This window comes from Delphinapterus leucas, chromosome 18, assembly GCF_059928025.1.
Source record: "Delphinapterus leucas isolate spDelLeu-1000000601 "Yukka" chromosome 18, BTC_Dleu_Yukka2, whole genome shotgun sequence".
NCBI classification, from domain to species: domain Eukaryota; kingdom Metazoa; phylum Chordata; class Mammalia; order Artiodactyla; family Monodontidae; genus Delphinapterus; species Delphinapterus leucas.
The window spans coordinates 27457900-27474689 of record NC_143146.1 but is presented as its reverse complement, the minus strand read 5'-3'; the positions used below and the strand labels follow the sequence as shown (position 1 = coordinate 27474689).

Genomic DNA, 16790 nt, shown 5'->3' with positions numbered 1-16790 from the left:
ACACATCTTCATGCTCTAAGAAACATTTATTACCAAAAATTTAAATGCAATTCAATAACTATAAAAGAGACCCTATAGAACTTACTGATGGTCCAGGAAGAAGAAAAGTTACAGGGGACATGGCTGATTGATAAATACTGTGACTTCCCAGCTGTATTTCCTTTTTGTGTCCTCTTCTCTTCTTAGACAAAACGCTAATAATGTTGGCTTCCGAAAACCAAAGAAATTACACACTTCCCCTAAACTTGTAACAAACTCAGTGCAATTATGTCTGTAGTTTCTTTTTTCTCTAAAAGCACTAAGTTCCCTTCTTTGTCTCATCGTGGCCTTTTCTGAGCCTAAATGGCATTTATTTTACACGTGGGTATGACTCAGTATTCACACTAAGCTGCAGATACTTCTCTGCTACTTAACCTCACTGAAGATCAGTATGTGGTAGCACATCTTTAAAATATCATATGGAGCATTAATGATTTCAGGAGGCAGGATTTAGTAATTCAGCACAGTAACAGTATTTTAAGAGAATGCACATAGGCTGAATGGGTGGTTGTGGACCTGGATACCACAAAACCATCTCTATTCAGCACAAGACTCCACTGTGGATAAACCTGAAGTCAAGCTAAAGGCTAGTCCCTTTGGCCAGCAAAGCTCTACAGCACTTGATTATTACCTCTAGTGCTGATAGCATGGATCTCATCTCCTTTCCTAGACTGGAAAATCCTAGAGGTTTGCCCTTTTCACCTATGCTTTCTTTATCTTGTTGTATGGATGGAAGAATAATTGAAAAAAATGAACCTGCCTCATAAGCCAAATATTCTCTTTCATGGAGTAGTCTAAAGCAGCTACTCACAGCTCTCTTGGAAGCAGTCATTAAATATTTAACTATTTACAATATTAAAAAAATCAGAGAATGGTAGTGCTAGAAAAGATATGGTCTAAACCTTTCATTTTATAGGTAGGGAAATGGACAGGTGTTTGTCTTTATGCATACAGGGCAGTCACTAACATAAGCTTAAAAAACAAAATTAAGCCAAACCACAATGAGAAGAATAGAAATACATCCTTTAAATTGATGTCACTCTTCCACAAGAAGATGCAAATTCATATAGAGGCACTACAGAGTCTCCAATTATAGTCACAAATGGAACCACCTGATATTTCTTGGCAGCTAATAACATTTAAGGAGAAAAAGTTTTCCTATTTCTTATAAATGCTCATCCAGGGATTTCTGTCCTTTCCCCCCAAATCATCTAATGATGACTCAAAATAATATGGTGACTTATACTTTTGAAGGTACTTAAAATACTACAGAATTTTAAAAACAACCACAACTTACCTCCTTCAACTTTTCCACATCATCTTTCACTTTTTCGTAGATTTCACTAGCTGTTCTAAGTTTTTTCTTCCACTCTGCTACAGTTTCTGGGTCAACTTTACTTGGATTATCTGCAACTGGATGTTTGTCTTCATTTTGGTTGCCCTGCATCAAGGTTAAAGGATCCAGAATAGTCTTGATCTGTGACTCCAAGCTGAGATTTTTACTCTTAAGCTCTTCTACCTCTTTCTGTAGACAATCTATTTCATCCTGAAAAAGCATTGCATAGCCATCAGGTAGACAGAAACACTAAACACATACATATGCTAGAGTGAGGCCAATGTGCTTTTAAATTTTATACTCAAAATTCTGTAGATACATAGATTCTTTATGCATCAGAAAAGCTTTGCAGACAGAAAGTCACATATAGTTGAAATTCTCAACATGTATTTTGACTCTGATAAAAATAGGCATTTCCGGGCTTCCCTGGTGGCGCAGTGGTTGAGAATCTGCCTGCTAATGCAGGGGACACAGGTTCGAGCCCTGGTCTGGGAGGATCCCACATGCCGCGGAGCAACTAGGCCCGTGAGCCACAACTACTGAGCCTGCGCGTCTGGAGCCTGTGCTCTGCAACAAGAGAGGCCACGATAGTGAGAGGCCCGCACACCGCAATGGAGTGGCCCCCGCTTGCCACAACTAGAGAAAGCCCTCACACAGAAATGAAGATCCAACACAGCAAAAATAAATAAAACTCCTACCCCCAACATCTTCTTTAAAAAAAAAAAAAGGCATTTCCATTGCTTTTATTTTAATTCAATGATAGTTTGTGATTTAAAAAAATTAAAATGTCGAATCTTTGATTCTATTTTAGATATCCATAAAACACGAAAAGGCACATGAATTCAACAAGGAAGTAGATTCCTCAGAAGAAAATTCTGAGGCATGTTTAATTGCTTTACTGAGGGGAATTTAAAAATACAGTTTTGATCAAGATTTATAGTTTTGTTTGATGTCTATATTTTTGCTTCTATATTTGAAGTAGGAGTAAAACCACATACTATGTCCTTTCACTTTCCACTTCAGAATAGTACCTGTAGTTAATTTTTAACTCTTCTACATTCTGGATCTTTAATTACTGCTAAGACTATTCCAAGTATTAGTTTTCCCCATGTGGAACTGCTTGCTACCTTAAATCCAGTAACTAAACATTTGGGGCTAGAACTCTTTTCTGTGATACAATTTATTCATCTATAATGGATATTTCATCTTAAACTAAGATTGTCAGAAATTCTGTTGTTAGAAAATAAACTTCAATATGCCAGTGATCTTCTAAAGGATTAATTTGATTAGCATCTAAGTGTGATAAATATTAAATAAATAAGAATACGCTTCAGAGCTAACACAGATAGTGCTATTTACTATTTTAAATTACAATACATTTCAAGTTAAATAGCATTATAAAATGAGAAAATCACTTTACTTGTTTGAATTAATATATTAATGAATAAACAAATATAAACAGGAAAACATATGAATGAACATTTATTCATTTATTTATGTCCCACTTTATTTCAAAAAATTTTTAAAGCAGCTGAAGCAGTTTCCATTTACATAGTATAACTTAAAGATATTTTGTGTCAAAGGAAGAGAGCAATAATATCCCTCATTTAGTCGATATAAAATGACAACTGGGCCTAATGTTTATTCAAAAGTATATGTATTCCATTAACATGAAGCTAATTTAGAAAAAATTCCATCACCATGTCAAATCACCTTCACAGGAAGAAAACCACTGCATAATCTCACATATATGTGGAATCTAAAAGAGTCAAATACATAGAAGCAGAGTTAAACAGTGGTTACCAAGCGTGCAAGGTGGGGGAAATGGAGAGGTGGGAGAAATAGGGAGCTGGTTCAAGGTGTGCTAAGTTGCAGTTATACAGGATAGAGATAGTCTAGAGATCTACACTGTATAACATGATGACTATAGTTAATAATACTGTACTGTATACTGGAAATCTGCGAAGAGAGTAGATTTCAGGTACTCTCACCCCACACACAAAGTAACTACGTGAGGAGACAGCTATGTTAATTAGCTTGATTGATGTAATCACTTCACCATGTATATGTATATCAAAACATGTTATACACCTTAAATATACACAATTTTTATTAAAAAAAAAAAACACTGTTTTACATGGGGAAAAAAAAAGAATTAGGAAATAGCATATCTCACACCAAAATCTCTTTGCTGGTAGCTGACATAAGTATATTTTCTTTACCAGAACTGATCAGACTTATAATTAGCAGTGAATTTATAGGTAGAAACAAAAACAGAATGACCATTATAGTCCCTGTTTGCCAGACCATTCACAATGCCTTGTGGGGGCTGGAAGACTGACTTTTACAAGGGAGTTTCCTTTATCTCCCACCTCTTGAGGGAGTAACTTACAAAACAATGTTTCTGTTGAGGACAAATTTAAAATTAAAAGAAAGAAAAAAAAGGAAATGTTTCCATCTGTTCCCTTCCACTATTTGAAATAGGAAAGGGAAAAAGAAAAAATTTATCAAATAAGATATTTTTAAACTGGCATTTAAAATAAGATTTCATTAGATGCTTACTCTAAGAAGTCCAGGGACTGATAGCTCAGTTTTACCTTGAATTCAATGCTGTCATCATTTAACATTTTAATTATTATTTACCTCATATTCTTTGTGGAGTAATTCAAGTCTAGTTTTCCGAAGGTGCTTCCTGACTGTATGGCTCAGTATAGGTTCACTTTCACTTGTTCCTCCTATAGGGAAAAAAAAAGCTAACTTTTCATTCTGATTTGGGTAGAATGACAATTAAAATGAACTCTTTTCTTATTGTTCTATATAGTTCTCTAGCTTAATTTCTACCCTTTTCCTTATAACCACGTGGGCTGCCATCTAGGCCTCTTCTGTACTTTAATCCTGAGAAAAGATAAATAACACCATAAGAAATACCTTCAATAAAATATCATGTTGTGTTTACTTACCTATGTATCTTATTATATTAAACTCAATGAAGGCAAAGGCTATATTTTATTAATGATCACATTTGGACAACTGCAAATTTTGAGTACCAGACAACTGCTAATAATAAAATCAATGATTATATTTACAGCTAACCAATAAGTTGTATAAATATTATCAATATTATCTGTACATGATATAATTATCAAATACATATTATTATCTGTATATATCACATATGATACATATATTATGATACATATTATTATAACCAATGTATTCATTCAAACATATGTGGTTACACAACTGAAAAGATTAACGTGTCTTTTCACTGATTCTAACAACCCAGTTGCGATGGATTATAAATCACAGCACTAATTGTATGCCCATAATAACTCACACAAACACACTCAAAATGTTTTCTTCCTGAGAGCTCTTCACTTATGCTGTGGTTACCTTCTTTGTACTTCTCAGCATCATGATAGCAAAGGCATATACAGATATTCTTTTTCAGGATGTTCTATCCAAATGGCAGGATGGATGAACCATTTTACTTGAGAGAATTTATGAAATATCACTTAGATATGAATGAATAAAGGAGGGAGAAGGGATGTGAAAAGAAGCTGGGGAAAAAACATTCGAATTATTTTAATCAACAAAACTCATATTCCTCAAGGAAAGACCTGACTCCTGGTAAAGGTCAGTGCAGGTAGAAAAGTAGGGGCTAAGGTTAACACTCCAGTTTCCAGCACAGCAGAGAAATATTCCTCTATCAGACTCCATCCAGGTACTCAAGAAAGAAACCTTGGAGCCAGCTCCGGCTCCCCTTTCAGATCACTTAGTTCCAAAGTTCCACTGGTTGTTCTTTTGTTCTAGCATATGTACCTTCCTTTCCATTATAAAAATTTTAGTTAAGTCCATTTTGCCTAACTTGGGACTATGACAATGACTTCTTAAGTTTTCTGAAAGGTTTTTTTCTATGATTCATGCTATCATGAATTCACTTTCAATTTTTCCTAAAGCAAAACCAAATAAAAATCATTTAATTTTAACAATCTAAGAGAAATAACACTAAAAAAGCTCTTTAAATGCTTTATTTTTCAAGAATCTTCTAGTTCAAGTTTTATCCCCCCTCTTACCTACACTACTGTAGCACTGAATGTTCTTTTTTATTCCCTTAATCCAGAATCACACTCTCCTTCACCTGGGCAAGCGCGTCCAACCTGACCTACTCACATCCTGTTTCTCCCCTGGAGCCCAGCCTGCACACATCCCCTGAGTGATACTCCTTACACACATTTTGGGTTGTGCCATCCCCTTGCTCAGACCATCATGCCCACCTCGCCCTTCTCACCCACACAGCAGTTCCCCGATTTAGTCTGTCACTCAAGATGCTCTGCTCTAATACACTACCAAATGTAAAATAGCTAGCGGGAAGCAGCCGCACAGTGCAGGGAGATCAGCTCGGTGATTTCCCTCCCTTCCACCTAGAGGGGTGGGATAGGGAGGGTGGGAGGGAGGGAGATGCAAGAGGGAAGAGATATGGGGACATATGTATATGTATAGCTGATTCACTTTGTTATACAGCAGAAACTGACACGCCATTGTAAAGCAATTATACGCCAATAAAGATGTTAAAAAAAGTAAAAAGTGTCTCATTTTACATTTTCAGTCTTATTTCAACAGTCAGACCCAAACTAGACTACTGATCATTTCCAAAAACATGCCTTACTTTACTACTTCTAAACTGTAGTGCATGCTATTCCCCCTGCATGAAATGCCCTCCCTAATCTTTACCATTTGAAAACTTATCCATCCTTAAATCTCCATCTTAAAGGCCACCTGTGTCATGGATCCCTTCTCAATGTTCCTAGCTTAACTTCCCTGTTTAAACTCTGTGGACCTTTCTGTTTGTTTGTTTTTGGCTGTTAGCATCTGCTGCTTTAAACCATTAATATTTTGGTCCACATGCACAGCCTCTACCAGAACGAAAGTTCCAGGAGGCTCTGAGACTTCTCATGGTGCTTTGTGCTCCTCAATTGCTCCACTTACAGATTATGCCAAATGACCAATCCATCCAGTAGGATATTGGCAAAATAACATCACTGAAAATTGCCTATTTCAGTCTTCCTCCAAATAGACACTATTTAAGATTGTTTCAAATCTATTTCTATATGTTTATAAAATAGACCCTTACCAATAATCTCTTTGCAAGGATTTTCAGGAGTGATGGGGACTCTGCAGGCTGGACATTGGCTATTATTCTTCAACCACAAATCGATACAAATTGAACAAAATACATGGTTGTTGACGCATATAACAGGCTGGCGTACCTTTGAAAAAAGAAACATTACTTTTAGTACAGGGCAACAGTCGTAATGAGAATCTCAATAGTTTTAGCTTAGAGCAAATCTCTTCTCTAGAGTACAGAAGTAGGTGCTTTAAGAGGAAGTATAATATCTAGGATTCATAAAAACGCTGCTTGTGCTACCACATTGTTTCTTACACATGTATAATACAGACACTAGCTTAGATATCTGGTCATAGAGACTGAAACTTTGAACACATCATGAAATGGTTTTATTTTGTTCCAAACCACACTTATTGCCAAAAATAAAATGCATTTTGTTCCACTGAGGCTGGGGCAATTTTCCTTCAACTATTCTATTTTTGGATCACAAAATGTCAGAATTAGAAGGTTCTTTAAATGTTATTTAGTCCAATCACCCATATGACATTCAAGACTTGAAATCCTTCCCTCAAGTCATTCTACTATATTACAGAGCAATAGCAATCAACAATTTAGCACTGATTCTTACTAGAAAGTCCCTGAAACCAGAGGCATGAAAGCTACAACAATCCTAAAAGACAAGACATACGCTCTTGTGGTTTACAATCTAAATAGCAAACAATGCTGACAGAAATACTTAAATACACCAAATATATAAATCTTTGACTCAGTGTAATCAAATAACAATACTTTACATTTATATTGTCTTATATTTTACAATGGGCTTTCCATGCATTCTCTCTCTCTCTCAATAACCCTGTGAGATAAACAGTAAATATACTTTACTAATAAGGAAACCAAGGTGTGAAGATATTAGGTGGCCTGCTCAGGGTTAACGATGTAGGTGTTCTGACTGTGTAGCTGTTTTATCAGAGGGAAAATAGAAGAGAAGCTGTTTTAGTTTTCTACTTATTTGTTTACATATTTATTGTAAATTTATATTTATCTCCCCTTTTAGACTGGAAACTCCGTAAGAGCAAGAACTTCTTTCGTCTCATTCATTTCTGAATCCCTGGTACCTAGAAAATAGGTTAGTACACAGTAGGTACGCAATAAAGTCTTGTTGAATGAAGTAATTGCTATTAGGACAGTACTTAAAATTCAATTTACTGGGGAACTTGTCAGAGGGAATAGGCAATTCTTTCACATTTTGTTGTAAAGAAGAGAGCATAAAAATATGGCCAGCGTAAGAAATGATAACAGGAATGACACAGTAAAAAGGGGATATTAATTAATGATGGAGGAAGAGGGGGAGGGATTAAGAGCCATAGATAGCAAAGTCCCTAAGAAGTCAAGAGGGGAATGATATCCAAAGCACAAGGGGTCAGATTTTGGCTTATATGGAGTGGAGTGAGGATCTGTCTTCCATTTTAACAAAAGGGAAAACCGAGGGTACAAGAACAAATACAAAGTGGATGGAAGATCTGTTGATGGAAAGATGAGGGAACTCATGTTCCAACTGCTTATTGTTTGTGATTAAATATGACGTGAGGTTACCAGCTGCAAGTGAGAAGAAGGGGGGAATATCGACTTGAGAAAATAGGAGAATAAAGCAGTTGTTTTGAAAGGTAAGAAAGTAAATTTATTAGGGTTATGTACAGAGCTGGATTGCCAAACACTGTTGAGTATGTGAATGGCAGCAAACTGATAGAGTCAACCAATGGATCTTGAAAAGGCTAAAGTAATACTGGAAGAGTAGGTATGATGAGAGGAGGAGCAGATGCTCATAGTCAAAGCACAGGAGGCGGTACAGCTGCTTTCCCTAATGTTTTGTCCTGGGACACCTTACCTGACAAAGTTCTATTTTCTCTCTCAATCTCATGTATCACATAGTGTTAACATGTTTTCTATGGTAACAGTTCCTGAGAATCCTCTGTAACTGGACCTTAGTAAGTGGCAGAGCTTAGGCTTCTAGAGACAAACCTGGGGCTGACTTCAGCTCTGCTACTTATTGAACTGTTTGACCTTGGGTTAACCCTTTAGTTACAGTGGCATCTGTTTCCTCTTCTGAAAACTATGGTTTAACCTAGTAAACTTTTCATTCAGATGTTGCTTAAGATTTAATAATATAAAGATGTAAGCACAGAGACTTCCACATAGCGATCCCTGGGGAGGGGAGGGGAAAGGAGAAAAGGACTATATCCACATGCCCAGGAGCCAACTCCATGTAGGCATCTTAAAGCTGCCCCAACCATAACGTCCAAAGCCAAACCTGGCCTCCACACACTCACTCCCCATCCTGCGCTTCTTGTCTAAGTTACTGGCACCACCACCTCACCACTCAGGCTAGAATACTGAGAGCTGTCTCTGACGCACCCTTTTTATTTATCCTCACCATCCAATCAATCATCAAATGCTGGTATCATATATCAGTCTAAGAAGCCAGAGATTTTAAGATATACCCATATTTTATTTACCACTAAGAAAAAAGAAAGAATGAAAAATGCTGCCAATTACAACTGCAAGATGCTATCGCTTGTAAAATAGAACCAGATTTCAGAGATGTTATAACGTGGGAAAAAAAGTATATCCCAGAATAGTCAAAATGTGGCAAACCTACCTCTAAATGTTCTTTTACTTATCATCTATCACTTCTTTTCCATCTTCACCACAATGACTTCAGGTTCTCATTCTCTTAGCCCAATCTATTGCAATGACCTCCTCCCAAGCTTCCTTGCTTCCACATGTTCACTGCTGTCCGCCTTTCATACTGATGCCAGAGCTAGCCATCTAAAATATGGAGCAGCAGTTTTCACTGCTCTCCTGCAAAACAACGTTTTTTTCCCTGCTCATAGTTTTAAGTACAGCTTCCAAAGAACAATGTAATATGGTTCTTAAATAGCCATATCTTTGATCTGCTATTTCAATACTTGACAAAACCTATACTTCAACCACACAGATATACCCAATGTTCATCAAAAGGAATAAGAATAGAGTCTCCTTGTTTACTGGGCTCTCATTTTTTAGCTTAATATGTTCCACTGGCCTCCCAACTTCCCCAATCAAAATAAAATCCTTCCCATCTTTTAAGGAAATCAAAGGTTACCTCTTCTGTAAGGCCTTCACTAATCGTTTTTAGAATTAACTGGATCTTTGTCTGATTCTTATAAGAGCACTTCTTATACATTGATTTAATGTTCACTGGCCTTGGAAAATTGTTTACACCCTGCCTTCCCTATTAGATTTCAGGCTCCCTGGGGGCAGGGGCACTGTCCTGTTCATCTTTATGTCCACCTACAACAACTTATACAATGTATACTCTAAGATTAATAGAAGTGAATTTTGATGTATTAAAACAAAAGGCTGAGATAATGCTGCTAAAAGCATCTCAAGAAGCAAAAGGTCAATGGCCACTGCCAAATTTTGAAAAAGTGAAAGTTTAACCTTTCCATTTAATCTGCCAGAATGATACAGAAGAACAACCACAGGCAGACTACTTGGCTCTGTCTGCTAACAGCCACTGGCAATGTCACCCAAAGGAGAATCATTTTCACTGTTCAATACCTGGTATTATCATTGTCATTGTGTTGGATTTTGAAACAGTTGACTAAGTCATTTCTTTGGACCATGTACTTATCAGATGATGATTTCTAGACAATGGTTTAAATTTACTTAGGAGAACAGAAACCTATAAAGGAGAAAGAACTACTAAAACAAATTACTTGTTATTTATTTGACCATAACCTACAGAAGCAAAATACAAAGAATCTAGCCCTCCTTCAATTCCTGTCCACCCATTTCCTCTGCCCAGATCCTGCTATATACAACACCAAAACACATACACAAATAATTTTCTTTAATAAGATCTTCTCAAGATACAGAAATAGTCATAATTTGCCTATGTTATTAGACTTTATATCCAATTTACTCTCAAATGAGATCTGTGGCAATAACACAGTAAGCACTCTTACAAAATAAAAATGCAAGAAGACAATGGCAAAGCTAAGTGGCACGTACAATTCCAAACTCATGTGGAGTAAGCATGCTGAGGTGATATCCTAGGGTAATGCCCCACGAGGCTGGTGAGGAGAGGAAGAGAAGACAAAGCAAGGGATGAAAAGTGGGCTCTCCTCACTGGAATGGGCCCAAGGAAGCAGTCCTAAGTATAAAAAACATTAACCCTATAATATATAATTCTACTATGTAGTTTCTTTTATCTGAAGATGTTTCAGTTTTAAGAGACTTTACCACAAAAACCCCTTTCATAAAAAGCAAACGTACCTGGGAGGAGTCATGCCTAAAGGTGTTGTCCATTAATATCCATTCTAGACTTACCTAATAGGAGTTATATATTGGTTTAGGGCAGGGTCTGTCAACTTTGACACTACTGACATTTTGGAACAAAAAGTTTTTGTTGTGGGAGGCTGTCCTGTATATTGTAGGATGTTTAGCTAGCAGCATCCCTGGCCTCTATCCACTAGATATGAGTAGCACCCCCAAAGACAATCAGAAATAGACATTGCTAAATGTCTCTGTGGAACGAAATGTACTCCCATCCCATTGAGAACCACTGGGCTGGGATACTCACATGCATTTCCCTAACAACCTAATGGGGTTGATAGTATCAAATTCATTTTCAGCTGTAGAAACTGAGACTCAAGGAAATAATGATACAGGTTCTAAGTGGCAGAGTCAGCATTCAACCACCATTACACATGCAAACTGAATGATCTTTCAACTAAGAAATAGTTCTTTCTTCCTTAGAGCAGGTTTAGTAAATAATAATCTGGGAGTAAGAAATAGAAGGCACATGTCTGAAAGGATCAAGACACCAGGATCAGTAGGGACTGCAGAAAAGAGGTACTGTACTGATGGAGGTGGCTGGAGGGAAAAGGCAGTAGATAAACTTTACCAGCTGGCCTGGCAATTTCACTTACAATCAACTTCTCTGTTCTTGTCACCTTTACTAGAGACTAGAGCTAATCCTTCTTCTCCGAAGAATATCCTTCTGGCACCTATGTCAAAATTTTATGGGTTTCACTAGTGGAGACATAGAAAGACTGAAAAACAAAGTTGAGGTAGAAATGATTGTAGTAGGGGCCCGCCTACTCAACCTTAGAAATTTGGAAACTTTTAAAAATAAAATTCCTGGATTGCTCTTGCTATGTTTCAAGAAATATTTGGCTCTGGGCCAGAGTAGGACCTAGAACTTTAAAACTGTGTGATCCCGAGAACTAAGTTATTATACTTAATGCCTATTGGTCTGGGTCCCCACTTCTGTCTACATAAAAAGAAAGATAATACATTTCCCCTCTCCCATCTTTATCCCTACCTAGAACGCCTTAAGGATAAACTGGAATCTTATTTGTGAAGTAAATATGTCAGCTATTATATGCCAACCTTGAAAATTATTAGGATATATCAACACTTTTTTGAGTTAATTTTTATTATACTCCATGTTAAGACACAACATTGTTATACTTTTCTGAAAGTGTCTGCATTCTTCAAGCTTATTTTAATCTAGAAAAGAGAAAATGCAAAATTTATATACTCCACATGACTTTTTTTCAAAGCAAATTACCTGTGACAATTATGTACAAGGCTGGTTCTTAAATCTACTCTTGGGAACTGAGAGACAATCAGGACTCAAACATGGGCTCAGTGTACTGAGGTGGGTGGCTTGCTGGCCGATCAACAGCCCCTAATGAACACTGATTAATGAATTCAGTCAACCTAGAGTTAGGATGCTAAGTTGCTAAGGCTTTGTCTCTAGCTCTATCTTTGCAACATTTTAAATCAACTACATGTGTGGAAAGCAAAGCAAGAAGTCCTCCCTGAAAGAAGGGTTCTTTTCCACAGTGTTCCTAGTGGGAAAGAGTCCATGCTATTACTGGACATTTCAAGAGACGGACACTCCACATTCTAAGAAAGCTGATTTCATTTCTGATTATTTCAGCCAGAAAGCTTGCATTATATTACGTACAAATCTTAATATCGTGGAGCTACCCAAAGCTTGATTCCCTTCCAAATGAAAATACTTTATTTAATGATTCGCTATCATGTTCATTCACTCCAACACTATTCCATTCCATCTATATTCCAACCTCAATTTCAATTCCTTTCCAAATGATTTCAAATACTCTAGTTTATTTATATTTATCTTAAAGCATGGTGCCCCAAACTGGATTCATACTCAAGTGAGGAATAATTGGATATGATATATTAATGTTAAACAGCATTAGAAGCCTAGTTGCTTGGCACTTCTCTTGAGAACCTCCTCTGTCCTTTGATAAAACTAACTGTGGGCCACATTTGGCTGTCACTCATGGCAAAACGCTGACTCAGTCAATAAAAGTATTACCTGCAACAGTTTCGTTTCATAGCTTGAATCCTAATTGAAGAGATAAAAGCCTGGAATTATCTAGAGATAAACTGGTCTGTAGCATTCTGGCGGCAGGACCAAATGTCACTGAACAGATATCCTGGGCTAGATCATTTCTGTACTTTGGCCTGCTGGCCTATTAGCCCAAGGCATGGAAAAAAATTAAAGAGGAATAGGCAAGAAAATGTTATATATAAATTGTCCCACAGGATGTACCCAACTTATTCAGGCCACAAAGAGCTCTTACTTACAATATTGGCAAGGTTGCTAAACATTATTGGGCAGAGAGAATCCACCTTTAAGACTGAGGTAGAGTCAGAGGTAGGAAATGCAAAATGTTTAAACTTTTCAATTTTAAGCACATTTGTATTCAAAAGACAGAGTATTAACCACTTACATACTTGGACTATCTCCACTACTGCTCCCTCCCCCCCGCATTCTTCCCCACCTCCACCCCCATTTCAATCAGCATCTACCTTATCTCTTCAGATTTAAGGTCTATACCACCCCTATCTTCTTTAAGTAATATGCAAGGTTGTTTTTTTTTTACAGTAAACCTCTAGGAATAATGGCCCCTAATTCTGTAGAAAAATCAAAAATGAAGACTGCTAATTCTATATGGTACAAATGGTGAGGGCAGCAAAAGGATGATTATACAGAAGAGGGCTAGTCAGGAAGGACCTTAAGGCAGATCTCAGAGGTGGCCGGAGATGCTGTGTGTCGGGGAGATGGAAGTAACATCAGGAACCCGCTGCTACTCCAGGCCATACCATCTCCAGTACCCCACAAATACAGCTGTGTGTGGGAGGGTGAGTAGCACAAGCAGATCAGAATTGCTTTAACTATACAAAAGGCAACAGGGATAGGGAACCAGCTAAAACCTCTGGATGTACTGTGGCAATTTCCTGGACAAACAGGTCCCACTCTGTTGGGAATGTAAATCTTCATTGAGTGAGTGTACTGGTCTCATGAAGCAACTGGGAAGAACATTTACTGGGAAAGGCTGGCTTCCTCATTTTGAGGGTCTGCCTCAGTGTCCATAGTAAAGGTTAACATTTATTAAGTGCCAAACTTCATGCTAAGCACTGCATATGAATTACTTCATTTAATCCTCCCCAAAAGACAAGGATGAATGTTAATACTATTATCATTCCCATTGTACAGATAAGGAAACTGCTCTGAGGGAGGTTAAGTAATGTGTATAAGGTCGTATAACTATTAAGTGGAAGACCTAGATTAGAACTTAGTCTGAACACAGTACTCAGGGCCCTCAACCACTACGCCTTTCTGCCTCCATAGCAGACATAAACAAATGCCTATTTACAAATCATTAACCTTTAATTAATTAATCACATTTAATTCTAGAATACAGTTAACCAGTACATGGCAGAAAAAAGACACCAAAAGTGTCTGCTGTTATGCATGAGTTCAAGTGAGTTTTTAGGAAGTAACTTACTGAAGACACAAATGGTAACAGGTTCAAACGCTGGAGACTCTAAGCCTTAGTTTTCTTATTTGAAAAAATGGGGAAATCAGCCCTATCTATCTCACAGCACTGGTGAGAGCAGTAAATGAAATAATTAAATGTATACAAAAGCATCCTGTAATCTGCAAAGCACTATATTCTATTAGCTATCAGTTTTGTTAAGCACGGGAAGCATAGGTAGGCAAAATCAGCCAGGCAAAACACATTTTCAACACAACTGCAAGAAACAGTCTATGAACTAAAGGAAACTAGATATAATGTGTACAACTACAACAAAGTGAAAATTATTTCCGAAGGTTATTTTATCAGCCCTTTACCAGGCTACTGTTAGGAGTAAATTCACTCAGAACTTAACTTGTGGGAACTTCAAGTCAGGAGCCAAACGTAGACTGTAGCAAATTGAAACATCTTGCCGTCCTCTCAGCTATGTATGCAGACAGTGGTAGCAAGTGCCAGCTCAAATAACCACCCTCCACAGGCCATCCTTGATCTCGCCAGTCAGAATGGATCAAGCCATCTCTATATCCTCTCACAGCACATCTGCTATTTCCTTGGCATTTCATTCTGATGGATATCATGAGTTATCAGTTTCTTCCAAGCCTGACTTCCTACTACTTCTTGAACTCAGGAAATTTACATAGACTTAAAGCAGATGATCAAATGATCATATTGGCTGACACTCAAATGTTTGCTCTATTAAGTTTGCATTTCTCAATCCTAAGCCTGTGGCTACAGTTTCAGTGGGGGGGGGGGCGGTAAACACACACACACACACACACACACGCACACACACAAACACACCACAAATGTAAAAACAATTCAGCGTGAGAAAAAAAGTCTCCCTTCTAGACCTACGTAGTAAAACAAAATGTTCTTCTTAAACCGAAGGGGAGGCACAAACGGAAATGAAAGACAAATGCATTAGAACCTTCAAAACTCCGCTTCTAATTCTGAACTACTTTCTCCACCTAGTTTCACAAACACCTTAGGCACCTCTTGCATCACAAAAAGACGGTATTCTACCTCGTGACTGATCCGTTCTTGGAATTAACAACCGTATCTCTCATTCTAAACGTCATTCAGGGACACGTACTATTTATTTTTCTAATTCTGAACCCAGAGCAAAGGCCACTCCCAACGCTGGGCTAAGTAAAGGAAATGATCTTGGAAATGGAAAAGACTCTCCAACCAGCACTGGAGGCCCAAGAACAAAACACTCTAGTTTGTGCAGAGGACGAAGGAACCGTAGCGAGGCTCCCAGGAAACGTGTTTTCAGGCTTTGATGGGGATGCACAGGGGCGTAAATTGCTGGGATTCGTTTCTGACCAGGCCTCCTCCGACGCCGGAGTCGCCCGGGTGAGGCCGCCCTCCCTCCACACCCCAGACCGATGTCATCTTCCTCCGAAAGGCACAGAGATGACCACACGAATCGCGGCGCTCTCCCTCCGTCGCCCAGGACGTGGCCACCCCAGCCTAAGGAGAACGCGGGTCGGCGTCCTCAACCAGCCCGGCGCCTCGCGCCGCGTCCCCGCCACACACAGAGACCGGCCTCGGCTCTGGCGGGCCACTGCACACCCGACCCCGATTCGTAGCCGTGCCCGGAATCACCCATTACCTTCCCCAAGCAGATGTGGCACGTGATGGGCAGAGTGAGCGACAACGTAACGTTCTGCACGGTCTGAGCCATGGCAGCGTTCAGAATCCCGCCAACACGGAAGTCCCGCCGACCGCGGCTCCTCACAGCGACTGAGGCCGCGCGAGGCCGGCTACGGTGGCCCAGCAGGGCCACGCCGCGCCGGTCGAGGCAACGAAAATGCGCTTTCCCAGCGCGCGGCTGCTGGAGCTGTTCCCTTCCTTCTTTCCTTGCTTTTCAGTTTGAAAAATACTCTCCCCGGTTCGGGAGCTACAGGATTCCTGAGAATGGGAAGGAAGGAGGTTTGCTACGGGCATCGAGGATCTTGAAAGTTTAAATGAAAGAGTAATGGTGGAGGGAGGAGAGGAAGATGCAGAAAGGCGATTTAAAATCCCAGGATCTTTCCTGGAGGGTGGGGAGGAGGGAAGAGTTTTCCACCTAAAGAGTAAACCCGACACAGAAAACACGGCGCAGTCAAAACGGGAAGAGAGGAAAGACAAATAAAAATTTGATGTGTTATCTGTACATTTTAACTTTTCCAAGCCACTTTCTACCGGGCTCAGGTCTTTTTACATTCTTAAATGATGTAATGTCACTTAAAAACGACAGTGATTGTCTCCTTGTTTGTTTCAGAGACGTTTTGCGTACATTAATAGCAGCTTTCCGTGAAGACACGCTTTCACTGTTGGCCCTTCTGTGATTTCTATCCGAAAGACTTTAGGATCTGAGCCGTGGACTCTGATTTAC

At 38.7% G+C, this 16790-nt stretch overlaps 1 protein-coding gene across 1 annotated transcript in view; it reads right to left on the bottom strand.

The window, feature by feature from the left end:
- Positions 1 to 16186, bottom strand: part of OBI1 (ORC ubiquitin ligase 1) — a 49934-nt gene extending 33748 nt beyond the window's left edge. The window contains exons 1-4 of the mRNA XM_022576977.3: positions 16026 to 16186; positions 6510 to 6645; positions 4019 to 4110; positions 1337 to 1585 (exon numbers count right to left, since the gene is read on the bottom strand). Of these exons, the coding sequence (XP_022432685.1) occupies positions 1337 to 1585; positions 4019 to 4110; positions 6510 to 6645; positions 16026 to 16097 (549 nt within the window). The 5' untranslated portion in view covers positions 16098 to 16186. The remainder of the gene's footprint in view (positions 1 to 1336; positions 1586 to 4018; positions 4111 to 6509; positions 6646 to 16025) is intronic.
- Between the last annotated feature and the right edge of the window lie 604 nt (positions 16187 to 16790).